The 18,443-nt window shown below is 39.3% G+C and overlaps 1 protein-coding gene across 24 annotated transcripts in view; it reads right to left on the bottom strand.

The window, feature by feature from the left end:
* The window catches only part of BNC2 (basonuclin zinc finger protein 2), a 486,409-nt gene that overhangs the window by 171,722 nt on the left and 296,244 nt on the right, over window positions 1–18,443 (bottom strand). For all 24 annotated transcript variants that reach the window (XR_008713500.1, XM_055577984.1, XM_055577992.1 and 21 more), the window contains one exon: window positions 2,091–2,193. Coding sequence is in view for 22 of the 24 variants with exons in the window: in XM_055577984.1 (XP_055433959.1) it covers window positions 2,091–2,193 (103 nt within the window). In the remaining 2 variants the exon portion in view is untranslated. The remainder of the gene's footprint in view (window positions 1–2,090; window positions 2,194–18,443) is intronic.

Here is an 18,443-nt window from a genome sequence, read left to right as displayed (position 1 = left end):
ATAAACTGGTGACACAGTCCACTTTTATACTCACAAGGCTACCACAGTAGATAGATGATGGTAACGCAAGATGGCTTTGGAAAAAATGAGAGGGAATGAATGAAAAGTCCTTTGTTTAATGACTGCCCCCCAGCTTATTGCTCATGTTTGTCCAGTTTGTTACTTTTAACATGTATTATTTATTTTAAAGACTTCATATATTTTATCTTCAATACTCACAATAATCTTACAAGGCAGGTATTATTAACGTGTTACAGACAAGAATATTCAGATGCAGAGATTTTGACCTACGTGCCATCAAAGTTGTAGAGCCAAGATTTGACCCCACACTGCCTGCCGGGTTCTTTTTCGTTTTTGCTTTTCTTTTTTGTCTCCATGATTCTTAATGGGCTTGGGACATAAGCCATTACCTGGCAGAGCCCAAACATATTGTGGGAAAGGATACTTAGTGATATGAACTGAACTGTGTTTTCGCCAAATTCATATGTTGAAGCCTTCATCCCTAGTCCTTCAGAATGTGACTGTATTTGGAGACAAGTGAGGCCATCAGGCTGGGCCCTCCCGCAACATGACTGGTGTCCTTATGAAAAGAGGAACCTGGATGTACAGAGACACGGGTGTGCCCCCACAGAGCACAGACCACGAGAGCACACAACGAGGGCAGCCGTGTGCAAGCCGGGAAGAGAATCCTCAGAATGAAACCATCCTGATTTTGGACTTCGGGCCTTCAGTACTGTGTGGAGATACATTTCTGATGTTTAAGCCACCCACTTTGAGGCGTTTTGTTACAGCAGTCCTAGCAAGCAGACTACTGTAGGAAAGGAGAAGAAATCATCCAACAGTCACTCGCAAACAAAAGTGACAGCAGCTTAAACGTTGTTCAGAACTGGACTGAGAGTTGTTGCAGATATTGGCCTTGTTAATGAAGCAGGAACAAGTTCCCTCCCTGGAGGTGCTGCAGGACTGTGGCTTTGTCTGCCAGGCACACGCCGTCTAGTATGATCCCCCCATACTACTCTGTGTACCTCTTTTCTCTCCCTCACAGACACAGGGCTGAAATGTCTCCACAATGCCAACCCACATACCCCCAGCAAGCAAGATATATGATAAATTGAAGGCATTTCAAGGCATGGCCTGGTGTCGTTTCTTCAGATCTTGCTAGAATAACATGACATTTATAAAACTACAACCCACTGGATATTTGGCACTGCTTGGGAATGAAGAATATGTCCACTTAAGAGCCAATCCCCCAAGGCTGTCAAAAAAATCTCAAGCCAGGATTTCTTCTATAAACATTACCTATCTTTTAAGATTCTACTGTCCAGGAAGTAAAGAAAACGTCTCTGCTTATTCCCAAGTCTCCTCTGGCCTCAACATAAATAACATAAACCAGACAGAAGGACAGTTAAATGCTTGGTCAAGGCCCAGGGATGGGACAGCTCTGTGCATCTGGCAAGGAGCCTCCGCACTTCCAGCCGTGGCCCTGGGTCACCCTCGCCCGGAACACACGCCTATGCAGAGCTCACCCTCCACCGGGGGCCAGCCTCCTCGAATCCCTGGGCATGCTGAAAGCAGGTATTTACGGATTCTTTTTTCAGATACCAGTCAAATAATGTTCCCGTTCACTCACTCACTCACCTTAAGACCATACAAAATTTAACATCTGGGAGGATCAACTCTGCCCCGAAAGCAGATGACAAGGGTGGGCAGTCATGGAGGAGTTCTCCTCAAGCAAAGAGGATTTGCCAGCTCGCCTCTGAGGTCCCGGGCCTGAAAGGCCAACTGTGGTATGTTTGAGTTTCCATGGGGCCTGGTGCTTGCTGGCTGCTGCTGCGTTCACTCAGAACCCAACTGTGCTATAAACATCTAGCCCTTCTGCTGAGAGCTGCCCGCCTGGCCTTACTTCTGGGAGCCAAGAATACGCTATTTGGGAGCTGCAGGCTACATGGGAGCTAACACTAGGGGCACAGCTGACCCTTCTCTTCTCCAGGCCAGTGATGGCTCTAAAAGGAAAACAAAAAACAAAAAACAAAAAACCACGCTTACACGAACATAACAAGAGCAAGGAGAAAAGTCCAGATTTTCCTCACCGTGTGCCACCCAGCCATGTTTACACTGATCGCAAGTCCTCAGGTTAATCTTCCCCGGCTGGAAACACTCACATGTGCAGTTCACCAGTGTGCAGCGGATGGCCTGAGAGTGAGAGGAGGAAAAAGAGATCAGCGTCTGTTCAAAAGGGACCCTACTTCTTCAGCATTTTAAGAAATAACACCTTCTTCCCATTTTTAACAGCTTTAGGGGCCTGGAGAGATTTAGAGAAAAATTTTGAAACCATCAAAAATCTCTTACCAAAACATATTAGAAAACAAAGCTGATTCATTAACAGAATGTTTCTTGCCATTCATAGATGAGCTTTAAATTGGAAGCATAGACTAAGTAGTATACGAGTGAACCTTATTCTTATTCTATGAGATGCTGGCTCTGAAATACCCGAGATCCGAAAGAGAAAAAAAGATCGCTACTACCAAATATTCACTGGCAAGAATGCAAACGATATAGACTCTCATACAATAACAAGTGAAATGTTGAAAATAAAACATGATATACAAATAATATTAACAGAATATGACTTTTCTTCTGCAGTGTTTGATTGAAAAGCTTTATCAATCTCTTAGACATCTTTTGAAAGACACTCCTTTTGGCCCAATAACATCCATCATATTTCTGGCATCATTTATCACTTCCTAACTCCTTGATTTTTTCCATCCTTGAAATATTAATTCCATTTGCATTCCTATTTTGAAAAATGCAAAACGACCTTCTCTTTATTTTAATGATGTAAGAAAATAAGTTTAAATTTGCTTTTAGATCAGATGCAGAATAGGAAAAGACATTTATGTGAATATTCGATATTTGTAACAATTCACCTGTATTATAGAACACTGGAAGACACCCTCAAAAACGTTTTATTTCTTTACAAGTACCTTTAAAAATCATCTCATCAGTTTACATTTTAAAGTGAATCCCTAGGAAATTAACATTAATGAAGTGTAACTTTTTATAGATTAAAAACCTGGGCTGAAGAATTGTACTAAAGCTGACCTATGCTCCAGGACTACAGTTAATAAATTTATCTCATACATTTAATCCTAATTTGCATGGAAATTCTGAAGACAGAAGGGATTTTGTCCAACCATTCACAGATTAACAATCTACTGTAACTACCTGAACTGCCAGGAAAAGATCTCTCTACAGCTTTAGATGCAATCAATAATTACTGATTTGGGGGTGGGGAGGGGTGGGGGGAGAGGCAGGAGGGTACCTGAAACTGCAGAGCTGGGCCTGAAAGCTCTGCCCACTTACACAGCCTCAGACGCTCATATTCCTGGAACCAGTTGGGTTTTTATATAAACTGTCTCATTTGTAACAGACAGTATTTTAGATATTGTTAACATGGTTGAGCCAAATTCCATTTACAGAGAATGAGACTGAATGGGCTTTTACTGTTCCCCATGCTTAGATCAAGCAAGTTTAAAACACTTCTCTTTTGCTAATGAACATTAAATCTACAGGTCCTTATTCAGTTTTCAGTGCTGAGTCGCAGCTGTAGCCTCCTTTCTTGCCTCACCTCTAACCCTAGTTTGCTCCTCTATTACTGCAAGAAAAACAGGCAAGGGTACCATCTGTCTGATGTTTCAGGGTCTTTCTTCCAGTGTCAATAGTCCAATTACCTATTAGGAGGTTGTACAACTTTGCTGTATGTGTGAGTGCATAAAGGAAATAGAAATAAGACACAGGGAGAGCAAAGGGAATGCTGATAGAGAAGAGTAATGTATCTGGAGGTCAGAAGGGAAACTATGTCTCCCCAAATTTCTTATAACAACTTCAGTAGTTTGACTGAGCAATACATCAGAGCATTCCAGGTTGGAAAGAGCTTCTTTAAACGGCATGTTCATTAGGAAACTCAGTTTGATTGTACTGTAGTAAAACAAACCCCAAACAGTTTTTTTAGAGGGCAGTGTTTCTACAAAAACTAGGGCACTCCATACACTATTCAGGTATAAATTCAGATACAGCAACCAGATTGACATTAAAATATTTATATAATCTGAGATACGATAACAGAATCTTTCATAAACACTAAAAAAAAAAAAATTAACTCTGCTTACCAAAATAAAGAATGATCAAAACTAAGAATGACCGTCTCTCAAGAACTATATGTTAATTCTGGAACCAAAGACATACATCTTTTAAATTGTTAATTTGATAACATTTTATGATTTCACAAAAATAGCCTCATTTTACATTGTGTTTTAAAATACACTTTCCTCAATTTTAATTATAGTTATATTCAGGACGAAACAAATTAAGAGACTTGTAGATTTGCTTTATTTTAGGTATATTTATTTACTGGTTCAAGTAGTCATTCATTTACTCAGAACTAGCTTATGATTCAAATATTTTTCTCTTCCTAAGCAACTTTATACGTCTGCCACACTTGGGAATTAAAACTTTTTGTACCATTATCCTTTTTCATGAATTCTACTCCTTTTGTACCTAAACATACAAACATTGGAACACCTCAACTCCTTTTGTATATAAACACTTAAGCTCTGGAGTATCCATTTTGTATTTCTATGAATTCCAGAAGGTCTATTTGTTTTAAATCCAGATTTATATAGACTACAATTGTGCCTTAAGGGAATTATATATATTTAAACAATATGGTCTAAATAAATATTTTGAATACAAGACTATTGTGGCTTCAAAGGAAGTTTTACTCTAAATAACATTTTTGAAACAGCATAAAAGTTTGACATACTATTTATTCAGAACAAAACAGAACCAATGTGATCACTTGCCAACTCACCCACACTTCAAAAACATAAATTATAATAAAACTATCCAAGCCAGTTAAACCTCAAAACGTATACACTTTACGAGGAGAGAGCTGGGAAGAGCAGAGATGGAGAAGCCTTCATTTTGGTGATCATACCCGATTCGTTATGAAGCTAATAATACACCAGGTCTCCCACTCACTGCTGGGCACCCACAACTACAGAAAAATCAGGGATGATAGCGAAGTGACAGAAAGGGAACAGCAGAAGAGAGACGATCTGATCAGGTTGTTCCTCCTTATAGATTCAGGATCTTATGCAGGTCTGGCCAACTCAAGCCAGCAACCCCTCCACACCTCCGGGATCCCAACTCATCCAATGCCCTGAAACTCCTTCCTCCATTTCAATATGGTCAGCTTTTCCAACAGCCCAAGAACAAGAAAAAAATTCTTAAGCCTACATCTTAAATAAAAGGAATAATTTCCTGCTTACCTTTACCATGGATATCTTGAAAGAAAAATCCATGCACCCACCACCCAGCGCTTCCACCTACATTTTAATTTTACAATCTGGATTCTGCCACACACGGTCCTGAAACTGCTTTCTCCAAGAGGGATAGTCTCATCACATCTGGTCCCTTTTTCTAGTCTCCTCGTTCTCCGAGGCCTCAAGGCAGCTTAAGGCATAACTCTCCTTCATTCCTGGACTGTAGAGACAAACTATCCTAGTGTTTTGGCAGCAGCTTCTCACTCTCTCTCCACTGTAAATAAATACAGGTGTTTCTCACAGGCAGGCTTCTCGTTCTTTAACTTGGCAATTTCATCCCTTCCTACGGCTTCAAGTATCATCACTACGCAAAACCGATCACTGCAGAGCCAAGTAATGTGTTAAGTGGCAGGAAATGCATAGTGAATCTCTATGCTCAAGGATTTGACAGTCAGAGCTCTTGGACAGTGGGTTCCGAGGAGACACCCTGAGAACAGAAGGAAACCCCTGAAGAGGTTTGAGAAGGATCGTTTCTCGCTCTTTACAACTTTGTCTTTTCTTCCACCAAAGGTAGGACACAAAAATTTATCTATAACAGCAAACCATTAATGATTAATAATAATATTTATATAATTAATGTAATATTATAATGAATATACTATTCGATATTAGTATTTTTATTATTAATAGCAAAGGTTTGCTGGATATTTGTCATTTCCAGATACTTACAAATATTAGCTCTCCATGAAAATACCATGAGGACCGTACTAGCATTCCCTTTATTTCACAGAGGAGGAAACTGCGGTGGAGCTAACTCAGGATCTTACTTAAAGTCACAGCAATCAGATCCAGGTGTGTGGGAGCTCTCCCTCCTACTCGGTCAGGCAGCCATGGGCAGAGCCCCTCCACCTGCCCACCGTCCACCACCACTCTATACTGTGAACTCCTGTTTCCCTTTCAAGTTTTCAACACAAATATTACTTCCATTCTCCAGAGCAGCTGCTCTCAGCTCCTGATCAAGACAAGATCCCCATTAGTCTCCTGTTTCACAAGTGTCACACCACTTACCACAGCTGTGAAGGTCATATTTATCTATAATTCATCTATACTACTTATTCATAACCTAGTTTATATATGCCAGTGGTAAAGAAAACGCCTGCCAATGCAGGAGACAAAGGTTCGATCCCAGGGTCAGGAAGTTCCCCTGGAGAAGGAAATGGTAACCCGATCCAGTCTTCTTGCCTGGGGAATCCCATGGACAGAGGAGCCTGGTGGGCTACAGTCCATGGGGTTGCAAAGAGTTGGACGCAACTGAGTGACTGAACATGCACACACGTGTGTGTGTGTGTGTGTGTGTGTGTGTGTGTGTGTGTGTGTGTGTGTGTGTATCTGGGTGGCTATTTGATTAAGATATGTCTTCCCCTCTAAAATTTAAGCTCCTTAATGGCAGGGTGACATATGTTGGGCTTACAATGTATACTGGCAAATAAAGGTGCTCAAAAGACATTTAAAGAATTTCATCAATCTCTTAGCCTCTTTCCCATCTATAAAATGATAACAGTAACACAACTGTGTCAATAGATTCAAATGAAATAACATAAAGCATGTGGCTCTTTGTCCAGTGATAACAAAAGCTCAAAAGCTGGAAACCATTTATGACCTCAACAAACTTTCCACATATTACCTCTGAATAATTTTTCCCTTATGATTCTTCCCAATGTATTTCTTCCATACCTTGTAAATGCTTAATATATATTTAGTCTTAATGAGTAAATGAACACCTTGACATATATGATGCCACTTTCTTCATACTATAATCCTCTAAATTGGGCATGACAGGGATCATTATTTGTTTTAATATGGAGTTAAAAAATGTTTATATAGGTGTTACACATCTCTTAAATGATAGGGTGGATTTCCCAATTATTAATCAGTTTATTTCCATTAACTACAGAAAGAGATGGAGAAGGAAATGGCACCCCACTCCAGTACTCTTGCCTGGAAAATCTCATGGATGGAGGAGCCTAGTAGGCTGCAGTCCATGGGGTCGCTAAGAGTCAGACACGACTGAGCGACTTCCCTTTCGCTTTTCACTTTCATGCATTGGAGAAGGAAATGGCAACCCACTCCAGTGTTCTTGCCTGGAGCATCCCAGGGACGGGGGAGCCTGGTGGGCTGCCGTCTATGGGGTCGCACAGAGTCGGACACGACTGAAGTGACTGAGCAGCAGCAACAGAAAGAGAAGATATACAAGGCGATATATATATGCTTACAGCTGATTCACTTTGCTGTACACCTGAAATTAACACAACATTGTAATCAACGATACTCCAATAACTTTTTAAGTCGTTAAAAAAAGAAGATACACAGTTGAAACCAGTAAATTACAAATATTCAAGTTCAAAAGTATATCTACAATGAATAAAGTAGACCAATTTAGTATAAAAATATTTAATCAACTTCCAGTAACACTCTCATATTTGAATATTAAGTAAGAGTACATTTGCAAGTATTCTGGATGAGTTCCAAAGACCTATTCAAATAAGAGATTCTGTAATCACTAAAACTAAAGTATCTTTAGCTTTATTATACTTGTAGCTGGCTTGAACTCTGCAAATTTATGTGAACTGAATATCAGTCTTCTCACCAAATGACATTCCTCAGGAAAGCAGAGAATGGGACTTCAGCTAATATTAATATTTAGTGTATTCCACAAAAGAACTATCCACGAGGCTAATTAATACATCTCCTATTAGCTGTTCCTTGTTTGGGAACACTTACAGAAGTTACCTATTGGTGCAAAATAACAAAAGGTAAAATAAGGTCACAGGGCATGGAGAAACATAAGACACGTTCTGAAGGAGCCATCACAGAGAACCTCCCCTTCAAAAAAGCCCCACTGAAAGTAAGACTAACTTCCGTTCTGGGCTTTGTCTTTTCACACTAAAAAACCATTTGCCATGAAATCTCCTCAAGTGTTCATTAACTTGGCCAAATAGTCCATGTATAACTAAAAATCCTTCTAAAATCCGCTTTCTCCTTATTCATTTCTGGAGAGAATACCAAGATTTACAACTTGGATTATGAAGTTTTACTAGAATGATTTTTAAATGTTAAAGAGTTAAGTACATAACCTGCACTGAAACTGAATTACTGAAAAACTCAGTCATTAATTCAGCATTCATCTGTCCCAGCAGTTTCTCCCATAAACCTGGGTGGTACAATCTAGGCACACAAATTAATTGGCTATAATGCTGATCAGTGACATGGTTTGCCTCTCTTATTTTTAACAAGAACAAATTTCTTAATCAAATGAATTTTCTACTTTGGAAATCACATGGAGGTATGATAAATAGGTAAGATCAGCCAACCTTCTATGAGGATACACAGTAGTCTATGTTATAATTAACTCATTAAATCATCACTGCATATATCACCCATCTCTGAACATACACACAAGTACCAGAAGAAAAGGTATGTATGGTGCCAAAGATCAAGTAAACCTTTTACCTGGCATAAAAATGTCCTTCAAAGACATTTATCTTAAAAATATAAAATCTGGAATAAAAAAGTACCTGCAATGAATCTGGAAACTAATTATTCTATGATCGCCTCAGAATACACTGCAGTAATTACAAAGTAACAGCTACCAACACTATGGATGAAAAGAGTAATCATATATATATGACCAAAAAAAAGATGGACTTCCACACCCATGAATACATCTTATATATGAGAACCCAACATAGTACTTCAGGCACTGCCACGAAGATTCTAAACAACTCACATGATAGTAATGGTGATTAAGCCAAAAAATAGCCTCTTGTATACTTTTCAGGACAGTTTTTTCTCCTCCATTTTTGATGGCTGATTCATGATCTAATTGAAAAGAAACAACTTCCAAGAGAAGTACATTGAGTTTTGGCGAAGACATGGGAAATCTCTATGTTACCATCTTTGTAGAAGAACACAGTGTCTGAAATTTGCATAAGTCATTGCACCTCGAACAATGACATTTTTTTTTGCATGACAGAAGACTTCTGAGCTTACTTATGACTAACACAAACTAGACAATTACATGAGAAACTTACTTTTCAGTTCAGCTCAGTTTAGTCACTTAGCCGTGTCTGACACTTTGCGACCCCATGAATCGCAGCACGCCAGGCCTCCCTGTCCATCACCAACTCCTGGATTCACTCAAACTCACGTCCATCGAGTCGGTGATGCCATCCTGCCATCTCATCCTCTGTCGTCCCCTTCTCCTCCTGCCCCCAATCCCTCCCAGCATCAGAGTCCTTTCCAATGAGTCAACTCTTTGCAAGAGGTGGCCAAAGTATTGGAGTTTCAGCTTCAGCATCAGTCCTTCCAATGAACACCCAGGGCTGATCTCCTTTAGAATGGACTGGTTGGATCTCCTTGCAGTCCAAGGGACTCTCAAGAGTCTTCTCCAACACCACAGTTCAAAAGCATCAATTCTCTGGCGCTCAGCTTTCTTCACAGTCCAACTCTCACATCCATACATGACCACTGAAAAAACCATAGCCTTGACTAGACGGACCTTTGTTGGCAAAGTAATGTCTCTGGCTTTTCAATATGCTATGTAGGTTGGTCATAACTTTTCTTCCAAGGAGTAAGCGTCTTTTAATTTCATGGCTGCAGTCACCATCTGCAGTGATTTTGGAGCCCCCAAAAATAAAGTCTGACACTGTTTCCACTGTTTCCCCATCTATTACTTGATTACAAAACACAGGACAAAAGGAAAGGTATTTACACCGGCTGTGCTGCAGGGTTTTATAATCAGGTATCAAAACAAGGCAAGAAGATGTGAGCTGGATAGACACAGAACACTGGGCAAGAGACCCCTGAATTTAAATATCCTATAAAGAGGTATTAGAACAACCTGAAAAGTCTTATCTACCTCTGCTGCTGCTGCTGCTGCTGCTAAGTCGCTTCAGTCGTGTCCGACTCTGTGCGACCCCATAGATGGCAGCCCACCAGGCTCCCCCGTCCCTGGGATGCTCCAGGCAAGAACACTGGAGTGGGTTGCCATTTCCTTCTCCAATGCATGAAAGTGAAAAGTGAAAGTGAAGTCACTCAGTTTGTGTCCGACTCTTCGCGACCCCAGGGACTGCAGCCTACCAGGCTCCTCCGTCCATGGGATTTTCCAGGCAAGAGTACTGGAGTGGGGTGCCATTGCCTTCTCCGTATCTACCTCTATGAGACTATTAATATAAATTAATATTTATAGTAAGGTGGGTATATGTTTGCATTTATGTAAGGAAATGTACAGATCTGAGTTTGAATGAGTTATGTTCACAGACTTCACAAGTGATTATCAGTGATTATAGGGTGTATGGGTGCACAGAGTTTTAAACTACAATGTAAATGCCACTATTTATAATACAATAGTAACAACAGCAAATAAGAAGCAATGAAGTTATCCTGTCTGCTTAACCAAACCCATCAACAAATTCACACAATAGGACTGCAAGAGTATATATCTTGGCTGGTGGCAAGACAAATTAGAAATAAAAAAGTTTATTGACCCTTCAATAAAAGATTCCTTATTACATCTTGTAGCTGAGTCAGGAGCTTTACAAAGACATGGTCAGTCCACAGGCACTACAAGGTGTAGAAGCTATATATGTAAATAAAAAAGCTATATATATATAAATAAAAAAAGCTATAACAACAAGGTCAAGACAGAAAGCTGGGGGCTTCCCTGGTAGTCCAGTGGTTGGGACTCGGCCTTGTAACACAGGGGACACCAGTTCGATCCCTGGTCCTGGAAGATCCCACATACTGCATGGAAACTAAGGCTGTGCCCCACAATTGCTGAGCCGTCACTCTAGTGCCTGTGAGCAGCAACTACTAAGCCCGCACACCCTGGAGCCTGTGCTCCGCAAGAGAAGCCATTGCAGTGAGAAGTCCGTGCTCTGAAGCTAGAGAGTAGTCCTCTCTGCAACTAGAGGAAGTCTACAGGTACAACGAAGACCCAGGGGAGCCAAAAATAAACTTAAAAAAAAAAAAGACAGAAAGCTGGGCGACTGAAAATGGCCGACTTCAACAAGACATCATAAGAACAACATTACTGACCAAGGAAATATTACCTTCCCAATAAACACATCCAAAATACCCGAAAGAGATTCACTGTGAAAAGGCAGCCTTTGAATACCAGGTACTGCTAAAAAGCAGAAGACTTAAAACCTCACTTTAATTTTCTCTTAAAAGGTGTGCTCCCTTCTCCCCCAACAACTGGCAAATGGATAAACAAAATATGCGTATTTACACAATGGAATATTCATCTGGCTCATACAAAGAGAAGAACACTTGATAATACCACAATATGGATGAACTTTATCATGCTGAGTAAGAGAAACCAGACACAAGAGATCTCATATTACATAAGTCCATTCATATGAAATATGCAGAACACAGAGATTTGTACAGATAGAGAGTAGTTAGTGGTTTCTTTTTAAAGTGACAAAAAAAGTTCAGAAATCACTGTGATGATGGTTGTGTATAACTGTGAACATACTAAAATTCATTAAATTGTATACTTTAAATGAGTAGAATGTATGATCTGTGAACTCTATCTCAATAAAACTGCTTAAAAGTGAGGAGAGCAAACCCACTAAACCACCTAATTTCTGTTAATGGTTTTAAATCATTTAATTCATGAGATATTATTCCTCAGGGGACATAATGTGGCATAATATCCTTCTTTAACCTAGCAGGTCAATATACAAATACTAAATGATTGAACTGTGGTGTTGGAGAAGACTCTTGAGAGTCCCCTGGACTGCAAGGAGATCAAACCAGTCAATCCTAAAGGAGATCAATCCTGAATATTCGTTGGAAGGACTGATGCTGAAGCTGAAACTCCAATACTTGGCCACCTGATGCGAAAAGCTGACTCTTTATAAAAGGCCCTTATGCTGGGAAAGACTGAAGGTGGGAGAAGAGGACAAAAGAGGATGAGATGGTTGGATGGCATCACCTACTCAATGGATATGAGTTTGAGCAGGCTCTGGGAGATGGTGAAGGACAGGCAAGCCTGGCTTGCTGCAGTCCATGGAGTTGCAAAGAGTCGGACATGACTGAGCGACTGAACAACAAAATGATTGAACAGAAGTCAGACCAACTAAAGAATTTCTGCTGCTTAAACTTGAAATTCCTCTACTTTGAAAATATTAAAAACTGGTAGGTCCATGTTAAAATGACAAATACTTTTAAATCCAATGCCATTTTTCTACCAGGAAAATCCAGGCCATCCTTATATCCTCCAACAAACTGAGGGTCAGGAGGCCTCTCAGCCATAATGTTCAGCACATTAACACTAAGATATTAGAAAAACTCAAAACGAATTGTTTAAAATGGACAATGAAGAATCCTGTCATGTGTACGAGTAAAAGCATTCCTCTATTTTGTTGTTGTTGTTTAGTTCCTAAGTCATGTCCAACTCTCTGCAACCCCATGCACTGTAGCCCACCAGGCTCCTCTGACCACGGCGTTTCCCAGGGAGAATACTGGAGTGAGTTGCCACTTCCTTCTCCAGGGGATCTTCCCAACGCAGGGATCAAACCCGCATCTCCTGCATTGACAGGTGGATTCTTTACTAGTGAGCTACCAGGGAAGCCCCATTGCTCATCTTACTGGGATGAAAAAATTACTTCCGCAGAAGTCAAGAAATGAATATGGTTTAGGAGGAGGGGGCAAAGACAGAAAGCATATACTTCTGAGCAGATGTTTGTGTATGAGTGTGAATGTTTCTATGACTATGTGTGAATATATAAATACAAACTGGGAGAAAGGGACATACACAGAGGCACATAAATTTTCACAGACATGGATCCAATGAGCATCTGCAGTCATTACCTTACAACTACAGCCTACTATCAATCGACATGAGGAAGACCCCATTTAAATAATGTAGGAGTTCAGAGTAAAAATCAACAGCGGGATATAGCCAATTATATAAGGAAAATATCCCTGCTTCCATGGCATCAAAGCCTGCATAGTGCTTCTGTTATGCTTTTTTCCCCCCAATTAAATTAAGTCTATGGTAATACAAGCTATTTTGTTAGGCAATTAGTAATATTAGAGAAACAGGAAATGAAAAGGCATTTCAATTTGGGCAGAAACATTTTATTTTCTTACCTAACAGTTAACAATTAAGATATCTCATTTATTGCCTGTTTGCTTACGAAATTTTATGGACTACTTAGGCAGCTGGGATAACATAATGAGAAAAGACATACTCTTCCCGTGAATGTACACCTAGCATCTAAATGAAAATAAGGAGTTAGTTCACTGTAAAAGAATAACCACATTTTAACTAAGTTCATTCTACATTTACCAGAATTACTTAACTTTATATAAGGAGCCAAAGCACCTCTGATATCATGTGAATGATAAGTAATACTCATCTCATTTCACCTTAACGTTGAATCAGCAATTTTGTATTCCATTGATATATATACATTTTATTCATTTTCGCTAATGCAATTTGAAAGGTGGTAATGTGATTACATTTCTCTGTGGCATTCATGAAAACAATTACTAATATAATATGATAGGGAAGCCATTAATAAGGAAGGGATTTATAATGAGATGCGAGGAGATTTATCAACCTTCAAAAGCTTTACAAAGAAATACTTCTCATTAGGCAAGAAGTAAGACAAGATGAAGCCTAAGTTCTGGTATTTCAGAAGCAGCTTCCATTCTGGGAAGACTGATCACATGACGATCCCCTACTTTGGTGGCCAAGCAGAGAGGCGCAGGAGGAACCCAAGACTTGTCCCACGTTGTGCCACATGTACGACATCCTACACAGAGGACCACATCCTAAACTGAGGGCACTTCCCCTTCCCAGACAGCATGGGGAGGACTTCTTGAAGGGAAGGAATCCCTCTCAACCTTGCTCCTCTTTAAAAGCAGCCAGCCCCATTATTTCAAATGCCAGAGCACAGTAATCAATCCACTTACCAAGCAAGAGCATAAGGTGGGTGACCTTTTAACTAAATTTACTCCTCTAGGTTTGTGAGAAGAATTTATCCCAGTGAAGCAACAAGGGAGATAGGTCGCTGCATTTTCGAATGTATCATTTCAAATGACAGCCCTGATTACCCAGGCCAGTTGAGGCAGCCTGTGTGAGACTTAACATCTCGCATCAGACAGTGCCATGAAGCTTGCATAATACTTCAAATACATTCCTGTATTTAATCATCAAAATCCCCCAAATTAGAGATTTTTCAAACAGCAGAAAAATGAGGCTGTAAGATGCCCTTAAATGGCCACAGCTAGTAATCCGGGGCTCTTTCCACCCAGCCGATGCAGGAGAGGAGAGGCCCTGAATAATCCCCTTGCCACCCTCCTCCACAGTGAGATTTTCTCAGACATTCTTCCAGTTTCAAGAGGAGTTTGAGACTGAATAGGAGATGCGCGTGAAACTAGCCACAGAGGGAGAGGGGTGGGGGAAGGTTTTAAGCCACTTGAAAAGGTGAGGGGAACTGCTAAGTAAGCTGTTAACCATTTACACTAGGATTTTCTACAAACCAAGTGGCACATTTTTAGACACAGAAAGTGACTCTCAACCGCTTTCTATGGAATCTGTCAATGGTTACCTTAAAAAAAGGCAAAAATCGGGGAGGGGGTGGTGGTGGAGTGAGAAACGGATTTGCCAAGAACACTAATTTTACACCATCTTGCTTCAACTTGTCTTGAGATTGTCCGTCCATAGAATATCTCAGCAAACATTTTAATACCTTCCATTGTGCATCTGTCTATGCATCATAAGTACGTCTGATTATGAAAGAATATGTTTCTTTGCCCATGAGCAGGTATCACCTCAGGAGTCATACCTATTACAAATAATAATAATGATATGATGAACAGTCTACAGTGCCCTCTTATACGTTATTTATGTGAGGTCATAGACTCTCCAGGGGTCTGTGCTGAGACCTGGACGGGCTTCATTAGAGCATCATATAAATCACTAAAGGCACATCTTGATTTCACCACTGGCTAGAGTCGCTGGAATTTTTTAAGTGGAACCACTCAGATAAAAACATTTTTTAAAAACACAACGTTATCATTTCTTCTAAAAGGTGGGTTTCTCCGATTGTATGCATTGCATTCAGATGCTCACAGAAATCCCATAAATTTCTAAGGACTCTATAAGCATCTGAGGGTAAAAGGTGCCCTAGAGTGTTGCAAAAAACATGATTCTCATTTTACTTTTAAGGATTAAAGGACAGAGAGAGACACAGAGAGAAAGACAGCAAGAAACAGACCATCCAGCTGCTATCAAATGCTTTGACATCACTGAGCAAATGGGGAGACTAATGCAATGGTTGTCAGGAACTCTGAGCTAACTCTTGTAAATTCAGAAATAAACAGAAAGCTTGTGGGGGAAAAAGGGAGTCTTCCAGAACAATGTTAATGTCATCTTGGGCATGTAGACTGGGTTCACACCTGTGTCAGCTGAATCAACATAATGGGCTATAACAGCTTCGAAGCAGCTAATATGGTCCATTGGGTCAATAATCCGTGAACTAAGAAAGATTTACTTGATAGACTATAAATGGTTCATAAGAACTCAAGGATCACTCCATCAGATCAAAAATCCAATTTTCATATGGTGCCTTTCTACGAATTAGCCAAAAGAAAGTAATAGCTCTAAAGGACTTTAAGGTCTATCAGTTAAAAATTTACTTTTTAAAGAACAGTAGAGAGGAGGAAGAATTAAACGCCTCTCTTCCTTTTTGGTGAACCAACCTATTTTAAAGGGGAAAAAAAACACTTTATGATGGAAAGCTAATATACAATAGGAAATGTTCAAGGGGCTTTTCACATTTTCCTCAGGGTACCTGAATAAATGGATCCAAAGAAATGACATGCATGCATACCCACATTCATTTCCTCTCTCTCTATGCCTCCACATACCTAGAGATAAGACCTCTAACTACGTTGTAAACACCATTTCTAGGACAGCAACATTTAAAAATAAAGATTTACATTTTATTTTTTTCTTTACATGGTTTATATTTGTGGGTCTGCTGCAAGAAGCCTACAGAGACACATGGGTCAGCACATGGACACTGGTAAACTCTTCCAGGTTCACGTATGCAACTATAAAAGGTACACAGTAAGAACTCCAACATATTTTCAGCATTTGAGAGAGAGAAAGAAGAGGGTCAGTCCACAGGTTGACTAAAGCTTATACAGCCAGTACTTAGAGATAACTGCAACTTCTGTCCACTCTAGGCTGCAGAGAAACACCAGCCTTTATCCTGTGTTCATGCTTTCATTACATTTTCACACTGGGTAATAGCGGCTGCAGATTAATTTTTTTAAATGTAAGCTCATGCATGTGAATAATTGTATTTACTAAGTTCATAGCAATGAAGAAAAGCAAAGGAAAATGCTCCAAAAGTATAAAAGACTGAAATTAGAATTCCTAACAAGAAAGAATTCCTTTACTAGGGAAGAAAATGTGATCTATCACCTGTCTCTCAAAATGCTATTAGCCTCTCTTCGTCATCAGGACAACAAGAAGGATTCTTTTCTTTTGCTTTTTACAGAAGTAACACTGAATAAAATAATAAATGTTTTTACATCAAAGTATATTAGCTATTGACATAAGCTCGGTCCTCTTAACTTCCACACAAGGGAAAGAAAAATTCCAATAATTCTGAAATAGACAGATAAAACTTTTCTCTGTGGCTACGGCCATGTACTATTATACATAACTGCTTATTTTCAAAAAAAGCCTTATTGGTGCTCTCTGAAGGATTTTCTTTTATACATAGCTTTATCCTATAATTTTGTCCCTGTTGGGCACGCTGCCTAAATTTAAACACAAACAGTCAAGCAATGAAGAAACATTAACACATTTACTGTGAACAAAAACTCCCAGTTGTACAGTGAAATTTTAATACATTTCAACTTATCTCTTTTACTAATGGGGAGAGTACAAACCCTGCAGGAATTCGCTCTGCAAACTGGTAATTACAGTAGACTCACTTTTTTATAATGCATATGTATAGTCAGACACAAAAAACCCTGGCTGCCCTTTTGATGTAGGTTACAATAGGAATGTTTTAAAAATTATGAAAATCTATAGCAATTCTAAAGGAATGCATTATTTCATGGAAAACTGTCCTTTAACTCTGTATATAGACACAAATAGACACATATTTAGATACCGGCTTTACACACCAGAAGGCACAATCTTTATCAGTATGTACTTTTATGTCATTTTCCCCCGTAATCTTGTACAGAATAAATCCACTCCTTGTTGTACAAAGCTGGATGTGACTTTGAATAAAATAATTTCACTCTTACATAAAGATGATATTCTTTCATTCCATGTCTGGTTTTCCTATTTTGTCCTCTCTAGCTTTGGGTATTTAAATCTGTATTTTGAGATCTCAGAGTATCTCTTCATTAAATTATTAGGGATTCCAAACCAATCCTTTATCTCTTAGTATAAGCAAATGTGCTTTTTGACCAAAGACCCTATGTATATACCTGCAGAGAACAAGAACCACGCACTGTAATATTAATAGCAGCACACACAGTTGGTAGAAATGAGGTAAAATTTGTTACTATTCACATCACTTGCTAAACACATTTCTCTGTCAAATTTTCAGTTCCATAATTTTATAAGAAATTGAAATCTGCTAGAATGTTAACAGGCGATCAATATATAATTTACATTAAACACATATTTCTAAGTATTGGCATACAGGGTGCAAGGGTGGAAATGAAAGCAGAAAAGGTTTCACGTGGACATCAGTTTTGAAATGTTTTGTGAATTTCAAGATAAATACACAAATAAATGACGTTGCTAAAAATGTTTATCTGTGACTGAGGAGGAACTACTAATTTCAGCAGTATCTATCTGGAAATTGACATTAAAAAAGTCACATGTAACATAAAACATACAGCATAGGCTACCAAAACAGGCAAGCTGCTGTACATAAATCATTTCCTGGTCACCCAACTTCAGTAAGACAGTGACAAGAGGTTAAGGGAAGTAAACATTCCCAACAGGCTTGGCTAAAGCAGAATCCACTCATGGTTCAGGGAAGATACATTTTTAGATATACATAT

Source organism: Bubalus kerabau, chromosome 4 (genome assembly GCF_029407905.1).
Source record: "Bubalus kerabau isolate K-KA32 ecotype Philippines breed swamp buffalo chromosome 4, PCC_UOA_SB_1v2, whole genome shotgun sequence".
NCBI classification, from domain to species: Eukaryota; Metazoa; Chordata; class Mammalia; order Artiodactyla; family Bovidae; genus Bubalus; species Bubalus kerabau.
This window is presented reverse-complemented; position numbering and strand designations above follow the sequence as displayed.